Below are 24,252 nucleotides of genomic sequence, written 5' to 3' on the forward strand. Positions count from 1 at the left end.
GAAGTGGAGAGAGGAATAGGATCACACAGGGGTGTGTACCTAATGTATGATTATATGGCAAGGAGGAAAAAAATAAAGGAAAGTGATAAGAAAGGGAAAGGATGAGATTGAACACATGGGAGACCAAACGAGATGAAACCAGTGTGGGTGTGGAAGATGGCAAGTGACAATTTCACCTCTCAAAGCAATTCATTTATGGTGATGCATTTTTAATGTGCAGCCTTCTTCCTTGTATTTACCTTAACACTCTTACTAAATTCAAAGAAAGTAGACCACCAAAGCTATGATGTCCATTTTTGCTACACCCATACAGCTTTCCAGACCTAGATGTTACTACAAAGACTTGTGCTCTGACTGCAGTTTTATTTTCTCACCTTTATGCACATTTATATACAGAGAGTCACAACAGGCTCTCACAACTTTGAAGCAAATCAGTATTTGTCTTGAGACTAGCAAATCTGGTTTTCCACTGTAAAAAGTACAGTATGGGTGTTAATCTAGCCAAATGAGTTTTTAATTTGGGAAGTCAGAAAGCAAATTATGATGACATTTTATGACAGAAACAAAAAGACTAAATGACCTTTGCTCCTTCAGAGTAGCAAATCACTTCCCAGTGAGCATCTCATTAATCTGTTTCAAATAAACTGTATTTGGGGTACCTACTATTTGCTCAAAATATTTTACGATAAAGTGTTGGAATATAACAAATGTCTTAAAAATCATCTTTATTTATAGCTCTCAGCAGGATCAAATGTTGCAGACATTAAGTGAAAGCTAATTTGTTTTTATATTTAACTAATACCATGCATTATATGCTTTCCAGGTAAAGAAAACCAATCAAAACCTGTTGACATCCCCAGGAGAATTCTTTCAGACTTTATAAACCTGCACACATATGAATGCTGAATATTTGCTAACATTGATGAGATTGTAATTAAGATTTGGCTTTATCCCGTGATGAATATGAACGTGTTATGCGTAGAAAGCCATCATCTTGAAAATGGTGTATTTTTCATTAACAGCCACAATCTGGGTATTAGGGCAGCTTAATGGTGCCTATGGGCCCGTATTTCCTTGATATTTATATCATGCAACAGCAAGACGAGAAAGAAAACAACTAGAGAGAATATGATGCGTGGTTTATATCAGGTTTTCAACATTGTACTTCAACATTACTCAAATTGTAATTACAATCTCAGGTGGCTCAGAAAAAGCTTTTAAGGGTGAGGAAGAAATCCCCTCTTTCTCCTTACTGCCATACTTGCACGACCGAGCTGGGTGACCATTGCTCTCATCGCTGTGGAGGCCGGCTGGGTTTCCAAGCCGGCACGTCCCCGGGGCAGGGGCGTTGGCTGTACCGTAGCCCCCCGGCTGGACAAATGTTTCACCGCTGCCTTGTCCTTCACTGTCTCCTTACCCCCACAACTCTTCTAAACCTGTGCGGGGTGGTAACGGGCAGCGCGACGCCCACCCAAGGGCGGGCCAGGGACGGGCCGCGGGGCCTGCCCGCCCGGCGCAGGGATAAGCCGCTTCTCCGCGGCTGGGCACCGGCCGGTCTCGCAGGGAGTTGCGTGCGGGGGATTCAAGATGAGCGAAAAGACCAAGGAAAAGGAGCGCAGCCTCTGGAAAAAGACAATAAACCCGCCATTTCCTCCTCTTTGCCGGCGCCGCCCTGCGAGAAGCAGAACCCGCCGCCGCCCCCGGAGGCCCGCCGCGCGGCGGGGCGGGGAGGGGGGGGGCTCTCCCACCTCGCCCCGCCCCCCATGGCAGGAGCCCCGCCCCCCATGGCAGGAGCCCCGCCCCCCAGCTGGGCCCGGCCTTTGCGCGCGTCGCCGTCGCTCCTTTCCCTGGCCGGGCGGGGGCGTCTCCGCCCGAGTGCGCCTGCGCCGCTCGCACGGGCGGGGTTGTTGTGGAGCGGCGGGGAAGCACGTGAAGAGCGCAACGTCATCATAAACACTCGTAGGCAACATGGCGGCGCTTCCGAGCGGCAAGGTAACGGGGGTGGGCTGGGCCCGGCTCCCGCGCAGGCGGCGATGGCTGCCTTCCCTCTCCCCTCGGGGGCCCGGCTGTGTCCGACGCTGGGGTCGCCCCGGTTGGCGGGAGCGGCGGGAAGGGGTGGCCGGGCCCCTGCGTGGCTGGGAGGGGGCCTTTCCTCCCCGCGGTGCCCGGGTGCGGGGTCTCCTCACGGGGCCGCGGGGCCCGGGCCCACTCCTGCGGACACGGGCTGTCCCGCCCTCGGGCGGGCCTGGTGGTGGTAGGAGGCTGTGGGCTGTCTGCACCGCCCTGCGCGGGGCACGGGAGGGGGTCGCGGCCGGCGGATGGGATTTGGGCCCTGCCTGGGGCGGGAGCGGCGGCACGTCGCAGCGCCTCCCCCCCGGCCCGGGCCGCGTCCCACGTCGCCCCAGCTCGCCTCTGGGCTGCGCGGAGAGCTGGCCCCGGTGTGGGAAGAGGCCGCGCTCCGCCTGAGGCGGACAGCCCCGGGGCCTGGGTTTGGCCTCCGCAGAGCAGGCTCTGAGGCTGAGCTGGAGGAACGAGACTTGTCCCGTCTACGTGGCCGCGCGTCCCTGAGGTGCTCGTAGACGTTACTGGCCTTTCTGCTGGTCTGCGCGCTGGTAGTGTGCGTGTACCTGCCCCGGACTGGATGCAAAGCCTTGTTAGTCGGAGAATTTGGTAATGTAAAGATTTTTACGTGTCGCCGATCCTTGCCGAGTGTTCTTGAATGAAACAGTAGAGCTTGACAAGGATTCAAATGTGTGTCCTGGTTTGAGGTCACAGGAGGGAAGGTATGACAACCATCTCTGCCTCCCTCCTCCCCCACCAACAGATCCGAGTTGTGCCCGTATGGTTTTATTGTAGAAATATTTTTATTCCATGACTCAGTCTTCTAAAAATGTTACTTTGCAATGCTGGGCTCCTGAGCGTGTGGATCCTATCAAGGTTTTAAAATCTCCGTGTAGTGACTGACTGTACGTAGCCAGGGTTAGAGTGCAGTAGTCTTCAGTTTCACTTTTCCAGCATATGGCAGCAAATGATTATTTCAGCTCATGCTGATCTCGGCATAAGAGAACATATGTAATTAGCCATGTCTGTGCTTCTTAGAGGGTGCTGAGGAGTGCATTTAGCTAGCAGGAAAATTCAGTAGAGGTCTCACTTGTGCCAGTTTACCGTATCCATTTCAACCAGAACTGGTGGAGCAGGCAACTTGTTCAGCTGGAGTTGTTACAACTTAAAAATAAAGTTCTTTACTGCTATTAGGTGCTGTAAATGTAAAGATAGCCATACTGTCCTATCAACCATTTCTAGCTATGCACATCCAGTTTTCATGTATACAGAGAAAAGTTACTCTTCTGGTTTTGTCCATTTTAAGCTCAGTCCAGCAGTTTATTGGATGATGGTAAATATTTTCATTTTGCAGCTTTTTTTTTCCGCATAGGTTTTATCAGGATCTTCTTCAGGAGTTTTTTCCTGAAAGCAGCTATATTATCATAGTTTATATGAGAGACTAAAACTGTAGTGGATTAGTTGTTTGTAAATTTGCTGTGTATTCATTGTTCCTTTAAAAAAAAGTCTGTTGGCTTGAGACTAAATCTTGAAGATGTTGCAAAACTCCATTTCAGTTATTCCACATCCACAATACTAATGCAACTTGTTAACACAACTTCTAATTCAGTAAAATTCTTTGCTGTGTCTCTCTTGATAGGAAAAAAATGACAGTTGCGTTTTCTTAAACTTCATGAAGTGGCTGGGCTGGTTTGAAGTTTCACTGCTCTCAGTAGGAGCAGTTCTGTCCTTATCTAAATCTCCCCACCTGTGTGTTGCACTTCTGCTTGCTTGGGTATTGTACTCATTTGATCTATCAGTGATTTAGCAAGCTGAAATAATACAAAAAACTGTGTGTGGTTATTTTTGGCTGGGTTAGCTTTCTGTTCATCTACGGAGCACATTGGATCACCAGTTGTTCCTTTGGATGGCAGCAGGATTTTAGAAGGGCTCACAAACTAGTGAAACTTCACTCCAGGTGGAATAAACACAATGTAAGTTCGTACAGACCCAGCATTCTCACTTAAGGCATTTTGCACTTCGGTGTGTTTCCAAGCTACGGCTGTCCTAAATTAATTACACTCTTCCTTCTGGCTGTGCAGTGTTGTAATGAGGTGTTGAGGTGGTAAATTTCTGAAACAGTAGTAGGCATTAGTTTGTGGGGTGCTTTAGTCTCATTTGGCAGATCTTATCACATGAAAGTAATATATTTTAATGTGTATGTTCTTTTCTGCAAAATATCATACAAAGTAATTCCCATGGAATGCACATGGCAATATATTAAGCAGCTAGGATAGCCTGCATTGTCTCAGCTTTCATGAAATCTTGTTTCAGCAAACAATATAAGGTTGTGGTTTCCATTATATTTTTACCCTGTTTACCTTCCCCTTCTCTATCACTTTTTTTTAAAATTTCCTAGACGTCATTAATATCAGGGGATTCACAACTTGACTATTTCATATTGTCTCTGGTTTCTGCTCCATACATTAGTTGGATATGAATTATAAATTTGGTTACCTCATGTAACTGTAATTACTACTTTACTTGTATTTTTGTCCTATTTGTTTTTTCTTACTGTTTCATATCTCAGAAGGTTCTTTTTAGTGTTGTTCTCTATATGGTCAACTCTGTCCTAGAAAACTTAAGTTAATGCTGTTGAGTTCTGGAATCGTGACTCATTCTTTATTAATGACTGTCTGCACTAGACCAGCGTGAGCTTCAGTTTTTTGCCCTTTCTTAGAGTTGCCAGTTTTTTCTTCACGTAGCTTGGCAGTAAGGTCTTTCGTTTTCAGTGCTTTTGACTTTATGTGTGAAAGCAGGTATATTTTCTCTCTCTTTGTTCCTTAGCAAATAGTAGTTTCTTTTCCTTATTTCAGAGAACTGACTCAAGACTCACCCTTATAACAGAAAACCATGTTAGAAAATGAGGTAAAAAGTTGTGTATGGTGAGAAGTACAAACTTCAGTTTTAGTCTTTTGGTGTATAGGCTATTATTACAGCTGGTCTAAAGACAGTAACAATTTTTGTTTTATGCTCTTGGAGTTCAGAGTATCTTCAGCACATGGGCTGTTAGACCTTTCTCAAATTACTGATGGGCACATGGGCTTTCAGAGAAGTTATTTTTCACTTGTGTGTGCCCTTGCTCTTGAAGTTAAAGCTTCAGAGCTTTAAGCTCTGAAAGTTTTAAGCTTTAAGCTTCAGTTCAGCAACTAGAAGTGTTTGAGTGGCACTGTAGCTACTACTAAACAGTGTTGTAAACGCTGTAGCGTTCGGGGTTGGGGTGTGTGTTTGCTGCTGAGGGGTTTTTTTATAGACAGGACCAGCAAAGAGATTTAAAATATGATCTGTTAAAATTAGCTTTGCATCCTTCAGGTAGTTTGTTGGCACAGATATAGCGGATTATTTTAGATGTGTATATATTCTGTGGTGTAGGCAGTGTCTTGCTGTACCTTCTACTACTTAAATTTGGGGGGCACAGAGACTCCTGTGCTATACATTTTTGTGCCATTTTATTAAGCACTTGATTTAAAATCTTCATTATAACTTTTTCAGCCTTTATAGTTTACTATATACAGAACCATAATCCTTTATTGAATATATTGTACTTCATAGGTTTTCTTTGTGAAAAGAAGCCTTTACCTGCCTTTGCCTCTTTTGAATTTAGTTGAGGTTTCATTATCCTTGAATGTAAAGCAGTTCACTGATAATTCTGAAATGTCTGTATATTCTTTGTTTTCTTTTCATTAAGGATTTCTCTTGCAGAAGTGTTCACAGTAGAAATAGTGTGCTACCACCTCAAGCTCTTACTGTCGGAACCCTGAATAGACTTGTATTTTTGCTGATACCCCGCTATTGTTGCATAAGTAGCAGAAATACTTTGTGATTCAAGAAATCTTCGGTCCACCTAATGCAGAACTTGAAAAACTTACTGTTGTCAAGCAGGAAACCTTTCTTATGATACGTGGTTCCCGATGTTGTGAGCTTCCTCATATTTCTCACAACATGAACAATATCTGTGGGATTCCACACCGCACCCTACCCCTGCTTAGAAACATGGTGTTTGTAAGACTCTTTCTCTTTTAAGACTGGCAGGGCGTGAAATTTTACTGTCTTAAGAAAAAGGTTGAGCCATAGGCTCAGCAAACAAAAGATATATAACAGTATGGCTTTATATTTTTATTAAAATTCAAATGCCAGAAGTTGTAGGTTCTCTTCTGTGGAGAAGATCATGTTGGTCAAGTAATGTTAGCTTGATGCTTTGCAGAGCACTCAAATGTGCTGGTATCTGGTCATTGAAAGCAGACTATTGATGTAGTAGGTACTTTGATGTGCCCAGTGACAGTTTAGCAGTGGATGTGTGAATAAGCTCTGGGGAAACCTCAGCTATTCCGAAGAAGGAGATGGAAATTAAAGCAGCATAATGCAGATCTTTAAATTGAGTTATATTTCTTCTAACTTAAAGCACAGCTCTCAACTAAGATACTTTATTTTGTGGATATAAGGTCTCTCAGGACAACCGTTGCCTAAATTGAATTTCTTTTATTGGCCTGTAGTTGTTTCCTTACTGTGTTGCATCTTTTGTTCTGTTTACCTTCTGTCAGAATCTGAAAATAAGGTGCTGCACAGCTGCTATATCTGTTGTTAATATTTGCAGACAGACCCATTTTTCCTTAATTTGTAGTCTGTGGAACATTCAGACTTTCTTACCTAGTCACTTCTTGTGAGCACGCCTACTTGCTGCTTCAACTGTTGAATCCACAGTGAGGTCCTTTACCTGATTCTCTAACATGAGGCAAAAATGAAGTAACTGCTATTGAAAAGTTGTTAGAATCAGGATTTGCACAGTACCATAATTACTTAATGACCCCAGAGCAGTGGCTGATGCACTGTGTAAGTAAGTGCTGCAAGCTGCATTTGTCATGAGAAGCTGGATAGCATCTTGGCAGAACGATGCTGGCCCTGAGCTGTACTCTCTGGCAGGAAAAGGAGAGTGAGTTGGATAAGAACACAGGGAGAGAGTATGAAGCATTTGAAAGATGGGACTAGCTAACTAGTTGGAAGAGTTGCAGTGCTTCTACATTCTCTAATGTCCTGCGTTTGGCAAGTTGGTGTGTGACAGAGGTAAGAGCAAGAGTACAAGGTATGAATGATCAGTGCACATGACATCAGCTAGTACTTAGGTGCCCAGCACAGGCAGAGTGAGGGAGGGCAGAGTGAGGATACATGGGTGAGGAGGGCAGGACCACCCTGTTCTGTGATAGCCCCAGATCCTAGCTCTCCTTTTTTGTTCCCTACACCTTATTGTCTTTGGGTGGAGTGTTGTCGTCTTTCACTAGCTGGTAGCACAGGGCTGTAAATTGCCATCATATGGCAAGCATTTAATCCCAAAACTTTGCTTGTGTTCTGGCCTATGTTGTAATTGTTGATGTAGTATGCTGAAGGCCTTCTTCTCATGTATGTCTCTGGCAATAAGAAGCTACAAACATTTCCTGTTGACTGCTCATTGTAAGCAGCATAATAAGCTGGAGATACGAGTTGTTCATGCTGTGTCCTTAACAGTATTAAGAAGGATATAATTTATTTCTCAGAAAATGTTACTGGGACAACAATGGGACTTCAGAAAGTTATTTTCTGCTGGATGTGGAATATAAATACTTGAACAGTTTTCCAGAACCTTAACTAGCATATGCCATGACATGTAAACTGAGCCTACATCCTGCCGCTTCTCTCTGTTTTTTTATAGTAAGTAGGTAGACAACTATTCCTTTGTGCAGCTTTCCTGAATTTTGTGCTGTGGTTCCCTGTTTTTACAGACCCTCTGTCAGTATATCAGATACAGTAGCTGCAGTCTCTGTGCGGCACAGTGCTTTTAAGGACTGATTAGAACGAATTGTGAATTTGCCTTAGACTTCTGTAGCACCTATGGAAAAAAAACAAAACAGGTCAAGGTGGCTTAGCAGTGTTTGGAAACTCTTGCATCGATTTTTAGCTTTTGGTAGGATTCTGAATCAAATAGGCAATGGGTCTAGTTTTCATTCTATAGAATTGGAAAAATAAACGTGGTTGAAGTCATGCTTGCAAACTGCGAGCGTGGACTTGCTTGACAAGCAGGAAAGACCTGTGAACATAAGCTTCTCAGGTACATATTATTTGAAACTTGAAATTTTGAGGTTATTAAAAAGTAATACTTAAATCGTACAAATTTCTTTTTTTTTTCTACTTTCTCCATCATTTCTTTATAGAAAAAAGTTGCCAACTGAGTGCTTTTACAGTGTTAAGTTTCCTTAGGTAGTCATGCTTATGATTTGAAGCATTCAAGAAACTTAAGGATACCGTAGATAAATGTATCTGAAAACTGTTTTGCATAGAACTAGCTTTTAAGCTAGTGAGATGTCTGAAAAACCTTTGAGTAATTCTGATATATGTACAGCTACAAGACAGAATGAAAATTTGTTTGAAATCAAGTACTTTTCAAAGTTGTCTAGCTCCTGTCACATTACATCTTCATTAGCTTTGGTTGTGTTAGTGTGTGCTTTAGACAAACACTCTCCTGTTCTTTTTCTCGTTTGTGTTTTTGTTGTGGGACCAGCAGGGTCTGGCTTTCATGTGTGTAATAACGTCTAACCTGAGGAACACGCATCTCTGTGGACAGTTAACAGATGTTTGCAAATAGGTGTAGAAGAAAACAAAACTACCGTTGTTTAAATCTGCATTTAGGCCTTTCATGGCTGGACAACTTTTTTGGCCTCAAGCATCTAAGCAACATATGCTGCTTTTCTTCCCTGGAGTTCCATTTCCATGACCAGTTGGTTGACGGTGCAGAGCACAGGTTTCTTACTGGGTGGAAGGGCTGTAATATTGGGGTGAGGATTACCTTTGGGCTTTGATTAAAATCCTAGGGACATGTCGACTTCTCCAGTTAACCTGTGATGTGCACTTATTAACATGAACTTGTCTTTTCATGATGGGCTTATTAATATTGTGTAGACTTAGAGGAATAGTGATGACTCTAATCATATGAAAAGGAAGTGAAAGATTGAGCTTGACTCCACCTACTTCTCACCTTTGAAAAAGCAACCATGATGAAATATGTACAATAATGAATAGTACAAAACCAGGGTAAGCCAGTAGCTTGTTTTTCTGTCTTGTAATACAAGAAGCATAATCAACTAACTGAACAGATTATGTTCTTAAAAATCTTGAATTTTTTCACACAGTGGATAATGAGGCCGTTCTAGATCATATACCTTTCACTGAAGCCAAAAAGTTGTCAAGATTTAAAGGAGATTGGGTTGCTTTCCTATGCAGGGGGTCTTGACAGGTATACCAGTGCAGGTTTTGGTTGGGTTTGGGGGGGGTTATAGTTACTTTAACTGCTAATAAGGGGACAACGGGCTCATTGTCCTGCCCTGCTTGTATCTAGTTCCTTCTACTGTCTCCGTACGTACCAGGATGTCACTACGTAAATTTTGCGTGCACACCTTACACAAGTCCTTAGTGCTTTAATGATTCTGATCGTCCTCCAACATTTGCTGTCTGATCTTCTACATCTTATTTCAAGATACTCATCTTACATGTTCTGCAGTAACCTGCTGTTTAGGCAAGTGGCAGCATATGCTGCTATTGCCTGGTTTTGAAATGTCTGTTTTCCTGGCTGCTTAAGAGGTCCATGTGTGCTGATGACCAGATGTTTGCCTGATTGTTGGGCTGCGGAGGCACTGAGCAAATACCTTTGTGGGCCATATGGTGTGCGGGGTTGAGCTAGTGTTATAGCAGTTGTCTACCAATGGATGGGTTTTTTAATGCAAATCTAACTACTGGTATACTGTCTTTCAACTTGATACTTTCCTTAATATTTATTACTTTTATGTGTAACTTAACGTTACTTTCCCTCTTTGAATTGACGAATAGCTTGCCAGTGCTGTAATGTCAGAAAAAAAAATATATCACAAACTACATTTTTTACTGTAAGGTGGTATAAGAATACTTAGTAGCATTTTTGAATTTTCAGCATGCTAAGAACATTGCGTGAAATACAGCTGCCCAGTGTAGCTAATCTTCAGGTGCTACCACTATAAAATCGTATTCTCAAAATCAGCTTATTCAAATTCAGTTATGTAGTTATCTTACAAAGTAATGCTAAATAGAGCAGCTCAATATTTCAGATAATTCAAAGATGGTAACTTCCAAAATGTTTTGCAGTGGGATAAGCTTTTAAAGCACTTCCTAGATAATATTTTGTAAGATGAAGGCCGTATCTTTCTTCAAATTAGTTACATTATTGCATCTTCTAGACTCCCATCTATGTGTGATATCTTCAGTGATATAACTGAGCTTAAAAAGTGCAATTTTTTAATATTAACTACTTGCTAACAGTTGGAAAAAATAAATACAAGATTGCACCTGTTATTGGATAAGAATAAATCCCAATAGCTTGGCTTTCTGGCTTTTCAAAGTTGGAGAAGTTTTTCTCTCGAGGAGGGAAATAAGCTGCATTGTGAGAAGTCCTCTGTTTTACAGATATCCTCCAAACTTCTGAGCATGTTCTAACTTCTTTGGTTTTATTGCCTGTTCTGGTAGAGCACAGGGCAGGGAGCTGGATCTGTTATGCAGAGCAATGTAGAATTTTTCAGTTGCCTGACAACTGTGGCATTTGGAACACATTTTCTTTTCCCACAAAAGGAAGCGTTTGACCTTCTGAGAGATTAATGGATGGAAAATAATAAAAACAATTATTAGATTGCATACCTTCTAGACTGAGAAGGTATACTTTGTGACACTTACTAACATTATTGGCAGAAATGCACTTCTGCCAGTGTAACTCAGATACAAATAGTGTTGTTTTTTTTCCTGGAACAGCTGTGACAGTGATTGATCATACTTAATCATGATTGATCCATACACTTACCAGTTCATACTTCTGACTAGTTGTGGTGATAGATCAGGTTCAAATAGCTAGAAGGTAAAATGTAAATAAATTCCAAAGTTGCCTTGTTTAAACAGAGACTGAATTCAAAAACAGGTATTTGGTAGAAATAGAGGGAGGATCTTTTTTGATAGAGGAGAGAAAAAGCTGTAATAGAGAAGAGGAAAGAAGGTTTCCAATATTTGAAAGGCAACTGGATGTTAATAATGCTTCAAGAGGGAGATTATACTAAGTGACCTCTAGAGGTCTCTTCCAAGTGATATTTCTGTGATTAAACAGTACACTTTAGAAATTTCTTGCTTGTGTAAAGTGAAGAGAAATTTAAGAAATAAATCTACAACAGAAAGGACGAGTTAACTGAATTTTATTGCTATTTTTAAGCTCTGTATTCTTGTCTGGATAGTTAAGCTTACACACCTAAACTTTTGGTTTAGTGGCCTGACTGCAAATGTGATGATTTAAAAAAATCTGACAAATGAGTAAGTTGAGAAAAAGAGATACTGACATTTTAGTACCAAAGAAATGTAATATCTCTCTCTGATTAGTGAAGAATTATTAGGTTTTGCCTTTAAAAATATGTATTTCTTAAGGCAGTGTTCGCAGCTTGGATTGAAAATTAACATGGTTATAAAAAATTACTGTTACTGTTTGATGTATTTCACTTCCACAAAATCAGAGTTTGATATATTAGGGACTTTTCACTCTTCTTTTAGAGAGTTGTTTAAAACAGAACCTGTTTACATTGTTTATAGAGCTTTTAAGAGTATGTATAGCATGTAGCTTTGAAGAGCCTGCTGAATTTTGACAGACAAGAATTCTCTGATTTTTTTTTTTTAAAAGCATGATCAGAATACTGTGAAGAGTTTTGTAAATGCTTAAATGCAAAAGTTACGTGGGCAGCATGTACTCCTACACATCTCTTATCTGACTGCCATATATTCTACCTTTGAAATGGAACCCTTACCATTCATTCACCCTGCATGTAGGATTGGGACATTATTTCATCTAAGGCTGCAATTTTTTATTTCTGTGGAGTTCATCTTTTGTGCACTAGACCGTCCATTTAAATTAAGGTTATAATTTCAACATGCTTAAATGGCAAGTGGGGGAAAGGCAGACTATGTAAGAAGGCCTTTTAATGTTTCAAAAGCTGTGTAGTATTTCCATATGAACCTCTGCCTGCTGATTTAAAAAAGAGTAGGTATTGAATGCATTTTTTGTGATTTACTGGTAAAGTAATAATAGTTGGTATATTGCTTAGAGAGTAAATTTAGCAAGTTCCATTTTCCATTGTTTCTTGATTTAAGTAAGTGAAAGACTCAGATCTTGGTGGTGGGGAGGAAGGAAAGGTAACACAAACCCTAACAAGGTAGAGGTGTTCACTTCAACTTATGTAGGTGAGTCAAGATGATAATGAGTACCACAGGGGAGAGAAACAATTTTAAAATCTTGGTTTTTATTTCATTACTGGCTTTGTTATAGGTTGTATATGAGCAAGAAGGAGTTTTCATTCATTCACCCTGTGGAAAAAATGATGACCAGGACAGCTTAATACCAGGAGTACTACGTGTCATAGAAAAGGTATTTGCATAATACAGTTATGGAGACTTCATATATTTGTTGGTGAAGCACATAACGTGTTTTGGCACATCTTAAATGTCTTTTTAAGTATAGGATTTCGTAAATGAACAAACATCACATAACGTTTGATGTTGTCTGCATCATTTATATATATATGTGCAAGTTGCACCATAATCATACCATGAGTAAAGAGGGATACGTACTTTATTGTGTAATATTGGGGTTTTTTATGATTGTTTGTATTGTAGGAAAATGAAGTAATAGTAGACTGGAGACCACTGGATGATACTTCGGATACTTCTAATATCCTCTGTGCTGGAAAGGTATGTTTATTAGTTATCAGTGTTCTTCATTCTGTTTCTTCTGAGATTTTATTTTGTGTTAACTTATGCGTAGATGATCTCATAACTGGAAGCAAAATCTATTTATGTGATTATCATTGGTATTCATAGCTACATGTAGGAATCATATTTGTGGACTGCAGCCCAGTTCAGGTTACTGGGATACATGTGTAGGTAACTGTATTTAGTTTTTACTTGGTTCATATATAAAATAGTGGGGGACTATCTGTACAAATAGTAAAGACCAAATGAGTGTATCATGGTCACCAGTCCCCCTGCATGTACGATGTTGTAGTCTGGTGATTGACTCTTCATAATTAGACTCAAAACAGAGAGGTCTGTTCTAATGCAAAATAAAAATAGAAGTTTATGGAGGTTCCAAGATCCAGTGATACGTGGTACCTAAGCAGTATGAAGAGGCTGTGACTAAAGAAGAAAGGTTTAAGTTTTACATTTAAATAAAAAGTTTGTTATGTTGATAGAGTCTGGAAGAGAGGCTAGGATATTTTAGTACCATGTTGAATTTATTAAATAAAACCTCTTTTCTTAGTCTTAGTCATAAGTCCAAATTTCCTGTGTTGAACTGTATCATGTGTCTTAGGATTTTAATGCTACAGATTCTTTTAATCTGTGAAAATGAAGATGCTTATTATTCTTTTTGAGTCTGAGAAACTAGCTCAATTTTCATGCCTTGTGTTTTTTGATAGTCACTTCTTTTCCCTCAGGATTCCAGTTCTGTTGTGGAGTGGACTCAAACTCCTAAAGAAAAATGTTCCCGAGGAGCAGACCGTCCCAGTAGTTATGAAGCAGAATGGGACATGGTCACCACAGTCTCTTTTAAAAAGAAACCTCATTCAAATGGAGGTACTTAAAAAAATACATGTGGGGTTTTTTGTTTTGTTTTTTCTTTATGGTAACTTATAACTGAAGAATTGCCCTTTACATACAGGAAGATGGATTTTATTAGGAATTGAAAAGCTGGGAGTCATTTGTGGTTGAGGTGAATCTCTGAGTGTGGAAAAAATTCAGAGTGGAATAGCTGCTGTCTGCCTCCAATCTAATTTTTTCTTTAAATTGCTAGAGAACTGTATTGAAAATAATTGTTAAATCTAACTTCTTGCTGTGCCGATCATTAGATGATGTAGCAGTTTTATCTGCATTGGGCTCCTGCATTCTTTCAAACAAATGGAATTTGAACTAGATGTCGTGGTAGAAAGGAAAATGAAAAAATAAGTGGTTTACTACTCAAATGCATTTCCATACTGCAACAGCAGGGGGAGATGGAATGTACATTTATGTGGTACATGCATCTTTTTTACTTTGGCAAAATAATTTTATAGCTACGTCATTTTTTTTGTAGTGTCTCAGTAGATACGTTGTAAAAAAAAAGTGGGGGAGAAAGAACAGTGATTCTCAAGTATCACTGTTTTTCTCTGATTCTCCTGTAGCATTTTTCTTTATAATACTTGTTTTCCCTGTATTATTTCTCACCCTATAACTGGGGACCATTATGCTTGTTTCACCATATCTGTGATGGTTTTAAATGTCATCGATGTCATGTATGATTGCAGGGTTTGGACTTAAGATTATGAATATTTTTGGGTAAAGCATGGTCCTTGCTCCTAGAATACTGTGTTTGAGAGGAGCTTTTTAGTGGTAGCAAGAAATAAACCTAAAACCAGCATCTCTGTCAGGCATAGGATGGCTTATTATGTCACTAGTCTGTATTGATTTTTCATCTTCAGGCATCAGAGTACATCTTCATCCAAAGTGAGTGTCAGTGAGCACTACTGACTTGGACTATGCTTTTTGCTGCTTCTTACTTATTTCCAGTTGCTGTAATTTGATGGGGGCAGGCCAGGGGGCGTGCCAGATTCCCTCCAGGGATGCTAGCAACTTTGTGTCCTCTGGTAAAGTAAAATTTAACCCCTTCTCTTTGAATGTATCCAGTCTTGTGCAGAGTGTATACATGCTTGCACAGTAGGGGAGAGAGGAGTGGGTGGGGAGATTTTCAATTCCTTCTCCCTTCCTTTGGTAGCAGTCTTACAACACGTGGCTAATACTCTGTGCAATATATAGCATACAGTATTGTAATGTATATCACATTTAGTTTGAGTAGGTAGTACTATGTGGTGGAGATGCTGGTGGGATTCAGCTTGCTGCTGGAATTTAATACAGTGGTTATACATTTAACTGCTGGATCACTTTTATCAACTTTATAAACAGCTTTTATCAACTTTATAAACAGCTTTAGGGGAGCAGTCTGATGGACTGGCTCATTATTTTAGAAGTCTGTAGAAGATGAGGAGGCACAGAGAGAAATCCAGAAATAGCAGTTACAGTAGTTACAGTACACATCTTATTGTCAGAACCAATGCTGGGTTTTGTGTTTTGGCTTTGTTTTTTAGGAATGGTGACAATTATGATGCATTTGTAATTGCTAACACTGGAATTCAAACTAAAATCGTGTGGTAATTTTGTTTTTAAGATGCTACAACTCATGCAAATGGAGAAAGCAAGTGGTCGTTCCTGTTCAGTTTGGCAGATCTGAAATCAATCAAACAAAACAAAGAAGGCATGGGATGGTCTTATTTGGTGTTCTGTTTGAAGGATGATGTCAAGCTTCCAGCTCTTCACTTTCATCATGGAGATAGCAAACTATTGATTAAATGTCTTGAAAAGCACGTTGTGCTGAATGAGTAAGTATCAGACAACTTAGTTCTGCTTTAAAATATGGATTATTGGTTTACTTTTTTAATTCTGTAATGAATTTCAGATGAATGCTTCCTGATGTATTTTCTCTTCCCTTTTTTATTAGTAGAATCAATTTTCAAGGTGACCGAAACTGTGATTTCACATACACATTCGGAATGCAGGCTGAAGTTTTAAAATTGTTGGATCGATTTACAAACTAATTTAGAATCTGTTAAAGTGTTACTAGCTCCGTAATACCTCAGTAGCTCCCTCTAGTGGGTACAGAAGCTTCTCATGAATGCTCAGTGTACAGTTAAATCCTTCTTCATGAACCACTTCTATTAAATAGGATAATTTGTGTAAAATTTGAGATCTTCTACTTTATGTGAAATATCTGAGTGTTGACATCAGTTTGTGAGGTAACTTATGGTACTGACAACTAAATCAATTTGTATATAAAAGTTTTCCCCCAAAATTCTGTTCCCCTGTAACTTCTTGCTGTGGGGAATGTTTCGCACTTGATCCTTACTCTTCAAATCAACTTTCTGAATGTAAGCATAGTTAGACCCTATCATGGTGTTAAATACTTGGGTTTTGTTGTGTATTTATATTGTGTAACCTCCATGTTTTTACTTGGATAAAAGCCTTTTTGGTCATAGCATAAATGCGGAATAAAATAAAATGTTCTGCTCTCAACATGTAGGCATAAGTATAATTTAAGAAGGCAACAGGGTAAATAAGAGTAGGTAGAGCATGAAGGAACAGTGAAGTGTAACAGGTACACCTGTAACAGGTGTAATGTCAATGTAACAGGTATTCTGTTTTCAAAAAGTGTTTTTCTATCACTTCCAACATAATATTCTGACAGATTTGAAGGTGGACAGTGAAATGTCTGTGGGAATCCTTATAGAGGGCTCTTCTCACGTTGGTAGCATCGAGGTCAGAGTTGCCTTTGACAAGTAGGGAAGGCTATTGACGATCAATACTGTTAGGCTGGAGAGCAATCCAATAGGACATGAGTTGTATATTAATTGAACTGATTTGTGAAAGGTTTTGAAAGTGTCAAGACGTGGTGTTGGGGTCTATGATAATCAGAAGTTGTCAGCTGCTTGGAGAAGGTAGCATGGTCAGTGTGACCAGCTGGTGAAATGGTACTGGCTGTAGCATTGTATGCAAACTTTTTAAGGGGAAAAATCAAGAAGACCAAAGGAGAGGCTATTAGGGGGACAAGATAAAGTTGTAAGTAAGAATATTCTCTGTACAACTGTAGGTTAGGAGATACTGGATGACAACTTCATCTTAAATCCTGATTTTTTTCCTCTCCATCCACTTTGAGTTCTTCCTTAAACCTCCTTTCATTTCACTTTCTAATTTCAGTACTTCTGCAGGCGCAGGGGAATATTGTTGTCCTGCCATCCCCCTGCCTCCCTCCCCTTCCCCCCAAGGAAATTGTTCCTTTTTGAGCATACTGCTCTTTGTTTACATATTTGTGGATATCTTCCAACTAGTTGCTGGTAGGCTAGGGCAGGTTTTTGAGGCAACCTATGTAGCTAACACTGGAAAAACACTTGTGTTGTATGGTGAGTCACTGAAAGCTTTATACTCTATCTAATATGGTCTACTGCCTGTGTGCTGTAGCAGTGTATTTCAAATTTTCTAACATGTATTTAATGAGCAGGACCAAGTTTTAAGTAGGCCTAGTGAGTGCATTTGCCAGTGTAGCAAACTAGTTTGCATTGACTTAATCAAAACTTTGTTCTTGTGATTAACTATCAAATAGAAACTTTAAAATTTTAGATGAAGATTTTCCCTTATGCCTTCTTTCCAGTTAGTCCATTTGAGGCTTTAACAAAAGCAATTTAAAACTGAGTTCATGCTGCTGGGTTTAAGTGCCACTATTTAAAGAGCTTATTATTTGAATATATGTGTGTGTATACACATATGTATACATAAAAAACAATAAGCAACAGAAAAGTTGATAATTAAAATGCAGTACTGCCACTACAGATCTGTAGTTATACTTGCATTAGTTTTGGTGGAGTTCCATGTATTTAATGTTGAGACACCTGAACTAAGCTTATTTTATATTTAATATTTTTTGCTCAAAGGCATAAAATATTTACAAGATACTGCTCTGCTATGTAACAAGTTATTTTGTCTTTTCATATTCAGGAAGTTTTTTGTATCTTTTGACTTCATGGGTGAAAGTTTAAAAAAAAAAAAAAAACACACAAAAAAACCAAACCACAAAACAAAAACAACCCAGGAATCTAAACTAACATACCAGAATACCTTAAACCATTTTACAAAGCTGGACACCTAAGCTCCTATAAGTCAGACATCTAGGTTCTGTCCAGAATTTGGTTGTCAGTTTGTTACTGCACTCAGTGTTAGACAGTTTGTGTAACTAACAGGCATTATTTCCAGTTTTGAGTCATGTGCTGCAAAAAATTATATTCCACATTGCTATGTAGAATTAATCCTTATTGATGAGTCACTGAATGAAAATGAAACAGGTAGTGATTTTGGTTCATTTCAAACACTGTCTCTTTCAGATAGTCTTTGGTGAGTGAATGGGCACTTAACATTCTTCCCTTATTTGACCCAGTGGATTCTTAGTTCTTGTCCTTTGTAGCCTCTTGCCAGGTGATGTGGACACTCCTCTTGGGACAGTGCAAAACAGTAGCTGCCAGGGAGGGAAGAAACCCTGTGAAGAGACAGTCAAGTCCTTGTGTGTCTGATTTTTAAAAGAAAGTAGTGGCGTAGGGTTTGTGCAGTCTGACCCAGCAGCCGTGCCCTGGGGTGTCCAGGAATGCTTGTGAGATGGAGTTCCCTGCTAAGGTAAGACAGGGAAACTTGAGGTGATGTTCAAGCATTCAGGACGTGCTGAGCTGCTTAGTATTGCCACCTCGAACAGTTCTAAGCATTGACAAATGCAACAGCAGATACTTTGGGAACTTTAAAGCAAAAAGCTGAGGCAGCTATGGAAACTAAATTTGAATGAAGTTAAGCATTGAGCTGAGCAGGAACTTCCAGTTTTAGTTTTCTTACTTAGATTCCTCTCTTCCAGTGAAGTTCTGCTTCTGGCACCAAATTATTTTCTGTGGTCTAGTCATGAATTACGATGATATTTTTTTTTTTAAGGAAAGAGAAAAGAACAAATATACCACATAAGTTGTGGAAATGGCAGGCTTCAGTCTCTGTTTCTCTTGTTTCCTAATGATTATTTATGCTTTAGTACATGATGTATCTAAGCCCACAACCTCTTTTAGGAAGAGATGTTTACTCAGCTTTCTGGATGCCATAAGCAAATACTTGGCAGCATAATTACTTGTTATCCCAACCTCTAGTTTATAATATATGGGATAGTGATGTTAAGGCAGAAAGTTTAGCTTTTCTCCAAAATATTTTGTAGGTATTTTCTTCCTCTGTTCCTATTACCTCAAGAGTGTTTTGCCATTCTCTAACACTATTCCTTATAAAATGTCACATCACTGCTGAAATCAGTGTGTGTGAAGTGACTAAACTTGAACAAAATATTTGTAATTTGTTGCTTTAAAGATTATGTACTTCCTAGTTTCGTGGCACTAGTCTAATATTGAGAAGACACCGCATGCATGGATGACACTTTCTAACTCGCAGTATTATGAGTAAGTGTTTAATAAAGTGTCTAGCTCAAATTTGTTTTGAACATTATCCAAGTAGCTGTTGATACCCAACTGGCTGTCCAGAGAGAATGTTTAATTAAAATCGAGATATGGTACAAAGTTTTTATTCTTTTAGTTAAGGAAAACATAATACATGACTCAGCCTTTGCCCCTGTGCTGCTGCTTAGCAAAAGCCAGTTGAGCTTCATTAACCGTTGGTGCCTCAGAACTATGACTGTGGTGTCTGGCTGTCTCAAAATGAGATCTCTTGTTGCATTTCATATCCGTCAGTGTTAACAGTGTCCTGTCCTGTCGGAATGGGAGAGAGATAAGGCTTATTAAAGTTCTTATCTTTGACTTTAATAACAGGGTGGATGATGCAGGTACTAATAAAAATAAAAATAATTTTTCTTTCAAAGTGGAAATAGTGGATTTAAACTTTGGGAGAGAGCAATAGAGAGGTATTTTATAAATGTAAGTCTGTGTGATGGATTAGAGTCAGATGGCAAAGTGCTTGGCTTTCCTCTGCCTGGCTACCAACTCTGAGGCTTGAATGTCAGCCTGCCTTCTGAGCTGTTCTCTCATCTCACGTGTGGAGCTGTAAATTGGTGATTCAGGAGCTGCTTAATGAATTGATGAATTTTTGAAAAAGCATCATGATTTTTCAAAGAACGAAAGAGTACAATTCGGAATGAATATGATGATGACTAATCTTGTGAAAAATGAAAGTCCCGTTTTGTAGTGTGTTAGCTTGTGAACTTGTGCCAAGAACTAAGAGTGATCTTGCATCAGACCTGCTTTCCTTGCACAAAACCTGAAATGTGACTTCAAAAAACGGTAAATGTTCTAAAAACATTTTCAGGAAAAACTGGTAGTACTTATAGAAACCCTTTTTTAATTTCATTGCAGATCTCCACAGGATAAACGGATTCTTCTTGTGAATTCTCAGAACAAGTCTCTGTCTCAGTCTTTTGAAAATCTGTTTGATGAACCATCATATGGCTTATTACAAGTATGTATTATCTTTGAATTTTTTATTCTGAAGACATTTATTAAAAAAACCCGCCCTACCATGTCACACAAATATTCCTGGAATCTTTACCATTGTAGAAGCATTGATTGTATCCTACAACAAATGCTAACTATAGAAAGTACACTTACTTATAAGTTGTTCTCCATGTTCTAATAATTCCTTAACTTCCCTGTGGTGCTATCTCAATCCTATTAGTTAGTGTTGTCTGTGATTCTATACATCTGCGTACAGATAGTTATAGAAAGGGGAAGAAGGAAAAAATTTTAGAAGTTACCAAAATGTATTAATAAGAATTTTTTAAACTTTTCTTGACTAAATGTTCTGTTCTTTGATATTTTCTGACAGTTTTGAAGGGATGCTGGAAATACAGCAGCAAAGAGCACGATATTGCCTAAAAGAGGGTTGCTTTTTTTAATGTTAAAAGTGCTTATCATTTGGTGGGGTTTGTGGACTTGTGAAAGTCAGCAGCAAAATTTTCCAGTGACTTGAATGAGGCTGGAGTTTTGACCCACTGATTTGTTTAATTAAAGAAAATCTTCATGAGTGAATTACATTAGTTTCTGTACTTGGTTGTCCAGTCAAGTTTTGTGTGAGATTCTTAGTAGAGTATATGATGATTCAAGATGTGTTTTCTCTATGAAGCTAGAGAAGCTAGGCATAAGGAAGACGTTTTGTGGCATTAATCACTGGAAAGTAAACAGTAGATCTGATCCACTTTTATACATAGGTCAGGCTTACTGAACACACTGCTAGCCGATCTTGCAAATCAATCAGTAGTATTATCTTAAGCTATCTTTTTTTAATCATGTAATGAATGTACTGTATGAAACTACTGATACATGAAGCTTCAATAACTGAGACCTACAATACTCTTCCTGTTTTGCTTTCTTTGAGTACAAGAATTCCAAATAATCTGAGGCTTTTTGTATTTTACTTGTTTTCCTTGTTATAACACAGAAATTGAAGAAGGATCCATACACAGTAACAATGGGAAGATTTTCCAAAGTCACAAACTATATTTTTGACAGTTTCCGTTTAAGTGACCCTTCAAGTCAAAGGCGACCACCATCAGAAATGGCAGACTTTCTCAATGATGCTATTCCAGGGCTAAAGATAAATCAGCAGGAAGAACCAGGATTTGAAGTCATTACACGAGTGAGTGTGTAAACGAGTATGATACAGATGCAGTGATTCTTTTTATGCACACATTTAAAGGAATGGTAGGACTTGAAGCTTGGTGAGTTATACTGTTTATGCTTGGCAACTGTGGTGTATGCTGCCCTACCATTTATTCACAAGAGTAAGATCATTATCAGCTACTTCTAGAATATGTCATTTTTATGCCTGCAAATATGGGGTTTGCTTTGAAAGAGACTTTTTGCTTTGTTTTGCTTTGAAAGAGACTTTTGTCACTACTGAAATGAGGATTATTGTTATCTTAGAGTCACTACCCTGAAAGTGACCCATTTCATGTTTGGTGTTTCCTCTGTAGTCAGATAGAGCTATATCAAGTAAAATGGGGGTATACAGGTTAATAACCAACTTCCTTGGCTAATCACTTTAACATGTCAGTCTGTTTTAAGAGGGCTAAGAAGATTAAAACAAAGTATTTAATTGGATGATTAACGTCTAGGATGTGTAAATGTACAGATTTATGTATGACTTGAAGCAAAGCTAGAATGAACTTGTAATTGGATCATGAATCACTTTGTGTGGGCTCCTGTTGGTGTGTTTTACAGATTGGTGGAAAAGGTTTTTTAAATGCTTGACATAACTATTTAAGCAGCTCACGTGTTTTTAGAGTGTTAAACTGTTTTGAATGTTATTTTTTTCTTGAGTTTAGAATAGTATTAATAAATTACCAGTAGCTGTACGAACTATGTAATTTGAAGAACTTGCACTTAATCAGTTAATTTATCAATGAGAAAAAGTATAATGCTACATATTAAAAATAATACTGACCTATATGTCATAATCTGGCAAATGCCTTGGACTTCTAAAGAGTCAAAACACAAATTGACTTGGTGGTTGCCATCATCAAAATATTTTTAGAAAGTTTCTAAAATTTCTGCTGTGCTTAAACATGCAGTCTGGGAACTGAGAGAGACTAACCACAAACTGTGAAACTTTGGTGGGTGTTAGGAGTTCTGAAAGCACATATAGTCTTGTTTGTTTGATTTTTTTAAGGGGTAGTGTGCTTAAATTGATCTTTCACTCACACTGTGCAGTCTGTGTGGACATAACATCTCTGAACCAGAGTAGTTTCTCAGTTCTCTCTCAAGACGTACTAGTGTGTATCAGGAATGTGCTTTTGAAGTGAAGCTCCCTATTGTCCTTGTTTGCTGTGTTGCACATACCTAATACATTTCCAGTTGCATAGAGGCTTTTAGTCCATGGGAAACTAGCTCAGAGGTGTTTGTGGGGGTAAAGGTTATTTAAAACTCACACGTACATTCTCCTCCAAAAGCTGAAATAGGAACACCTATACGCAGGTCTTCAGCACAGAGTGTCTTGCTCTAAAGGTCTGCTTGTGTTGGTCCACGCTACTTGCTAATGTGGACACAGCCCTAGATCCTTAGAGTTGCTGACTGAGGTATGCACATGTGAAAATGTAGTTGCACCGAATATAAGAAACTGGTACGCTTAGTACTATTTGCACAGTTGTTTAAAACTACTGAAGCGCTTCAGTGGGATTCATGTAACTTATTTGCGTGTGTTTCAGATCGATCTAGGAAAACAGCCTGAAGTTAGTAGAAGAGAGCCTGTGTCATCTGAAGAATGGGCTAAGAATATGGATTCTGAAGGAAGAATTTTAAATGTCAACTACATAAAGCGATTGATATTCAAAGGGGTAACTTGTTTTTCTAAAGTCAGCAAGACCTATGGCTTGCTTCTGGCCCCTTTTTCTTTCCTTCCCAAACCATGGTTGTGCTGTTTTCACTATACTTTTAATGCTTCGTGCAGGACTTTGAGCCAGTCAGTATTGTTGGAGAGACTTCATAAAACATGATTTCATGCTAATCAAATACCTCAACAGTCTTACAGCCATACCAAGTGCTCTACAAGGAGAGAGATCTTGTGGTGGCTGGCTAAAGTGAATGAGTTGAAGGCTTAAGTGATAAGGACACAAAGACTTAAGTGATAAGGAAGAGAAATCAAAATGCCTTTCAGGAAAACACCAGTGCTTCAGTGTTAGAATATCAGGTTTATTCTTTTCCTTCTCCCACAAATGCTTCTCTTCTTTGCCCAGCAGTTTTCCTGGATTTGGCCCTCATCATATGAGCAGTCCTAAACACTTTTGACAATATTTATTATCGAACTGAGAGTTTTTGCAATATGAATGTGAATTCAGTCTCAGTGGTGGAAATTTTGAAAACTTTAGTTATGTCCTATTATACCTAATGTTACTTTATTTCTCTATTTTTGGTGGGAATCCAGCTGCCTTAATGCATTCTTTGTGCACCTCTTGATGCATGTTTGCAAGCATGCAGTCTTGCTTGAGTTGAGGAGAAGTAGAGAATGGTAACATTGGTATTACAGGTTTTTTTAAGACCTATACATATTAAGTAATATACTGTGAAGGGGGTAGAGTGAAACAGGCCCTTTTCAGTTTCTGTGACTGTTCTTTAATATACCTGTGCCTGAGGTGCTCAATTAAGGACCCTTCTGCAATCATGAGAATTACTACAAACCTTTTCTTCCAGTAGCCCGTTCCCCCATCATCTCTGTCCATTGTCAGAGGAGTGAATGCTTGATTTTATTTATGACTCAAGATCCCAGTAACTTCCAGTACGTTAAGTGCAAGTCCTCTTTAAAGAAAAAAAAAATGTTAGAATGCCTCCCAAACTGTTTGCCTGTTACTGGAAAAGTTCCAGTTGCTACTTGTTTTTGCAGTGGTTGATGCTATTTGCTGGACCATCTTCCTTGCCTTAATCTAATGGTAAATGAAGAAATATAGTGAGGAATCAAGCTGACCTTGGACTGGTAAAC

At 39.1% G+C, this 24,252-nt stretch overlaps 1 protein-coding gene across 2 annotated transcripts in view; it reads left to right on the top strand.

The window, feature by feature from the left end:
- The first annotated feature begins 1,834 nt into the window (after nucleotides 1-1,834).
- The window catches only part of TBC1D15 (TBC1 domain family member 15), a 36,917-nt gene continuing 14,499 nt past the window's right edge, over nucleotides 1,835-24,252 (top strand). Inside the window, exons 1-8 of one of the 2 annotated variants that reach the window (XM_072863652.1) lie at nucleotides 1,835-1,992; nucleotides 12,449-12,547; nucleotides 12,796-12,870; nucleotides 13,596-13,752; nucleotides 15,377-15,587; nucleotides 20,139-20,241; nucleotides 21,220-21,417; nucleotides 22,985-23,113. In XM_072863652.1, coding sequence (XP_072719753.1) covers nucleotides 1,969-1,992; nucleotides 12,449-12,547; nucleotides 12,796-12,870; nucleotides 13,596-13,752; nucleotides 15,377-15,587; nucleotides 20,139-20,241; nucleotides 21,220-21,417; nucleotides 22,985-23,113 — 996 coding nt within the window. In that variant the 5' untranslated portion in view covers nucleotides 1,835-1,968. The remainder of the gene's footprint in view (nucleotides 1,993-12,448; nucleotides 12,548-12,795; nucleotides 12,871-13,595; nucleotides 13,753-15,376; nucleotides 15,588-20,138; nucleotides 20,242-21,219; nucleotides 21,418-22,984; nucleotides 23,114-24,252) is intronic. The other variant, XM_072863660.1, reaches the window with a different exon arrangement.

This window comes from Ciconia boyciana, chromosome 1, assembly GCF_034638445.1.
Source record: "Ciconia boyciana chromosome 1, ASM3463844v1, whole genome shotgun sequence".
NCBI classification, from domain to species: Eukaryota; Metazoa; Chordata; class Aves; order Ciconiiformes; family Ciconiidae; genus Ciconia; species Ciconia boyciana.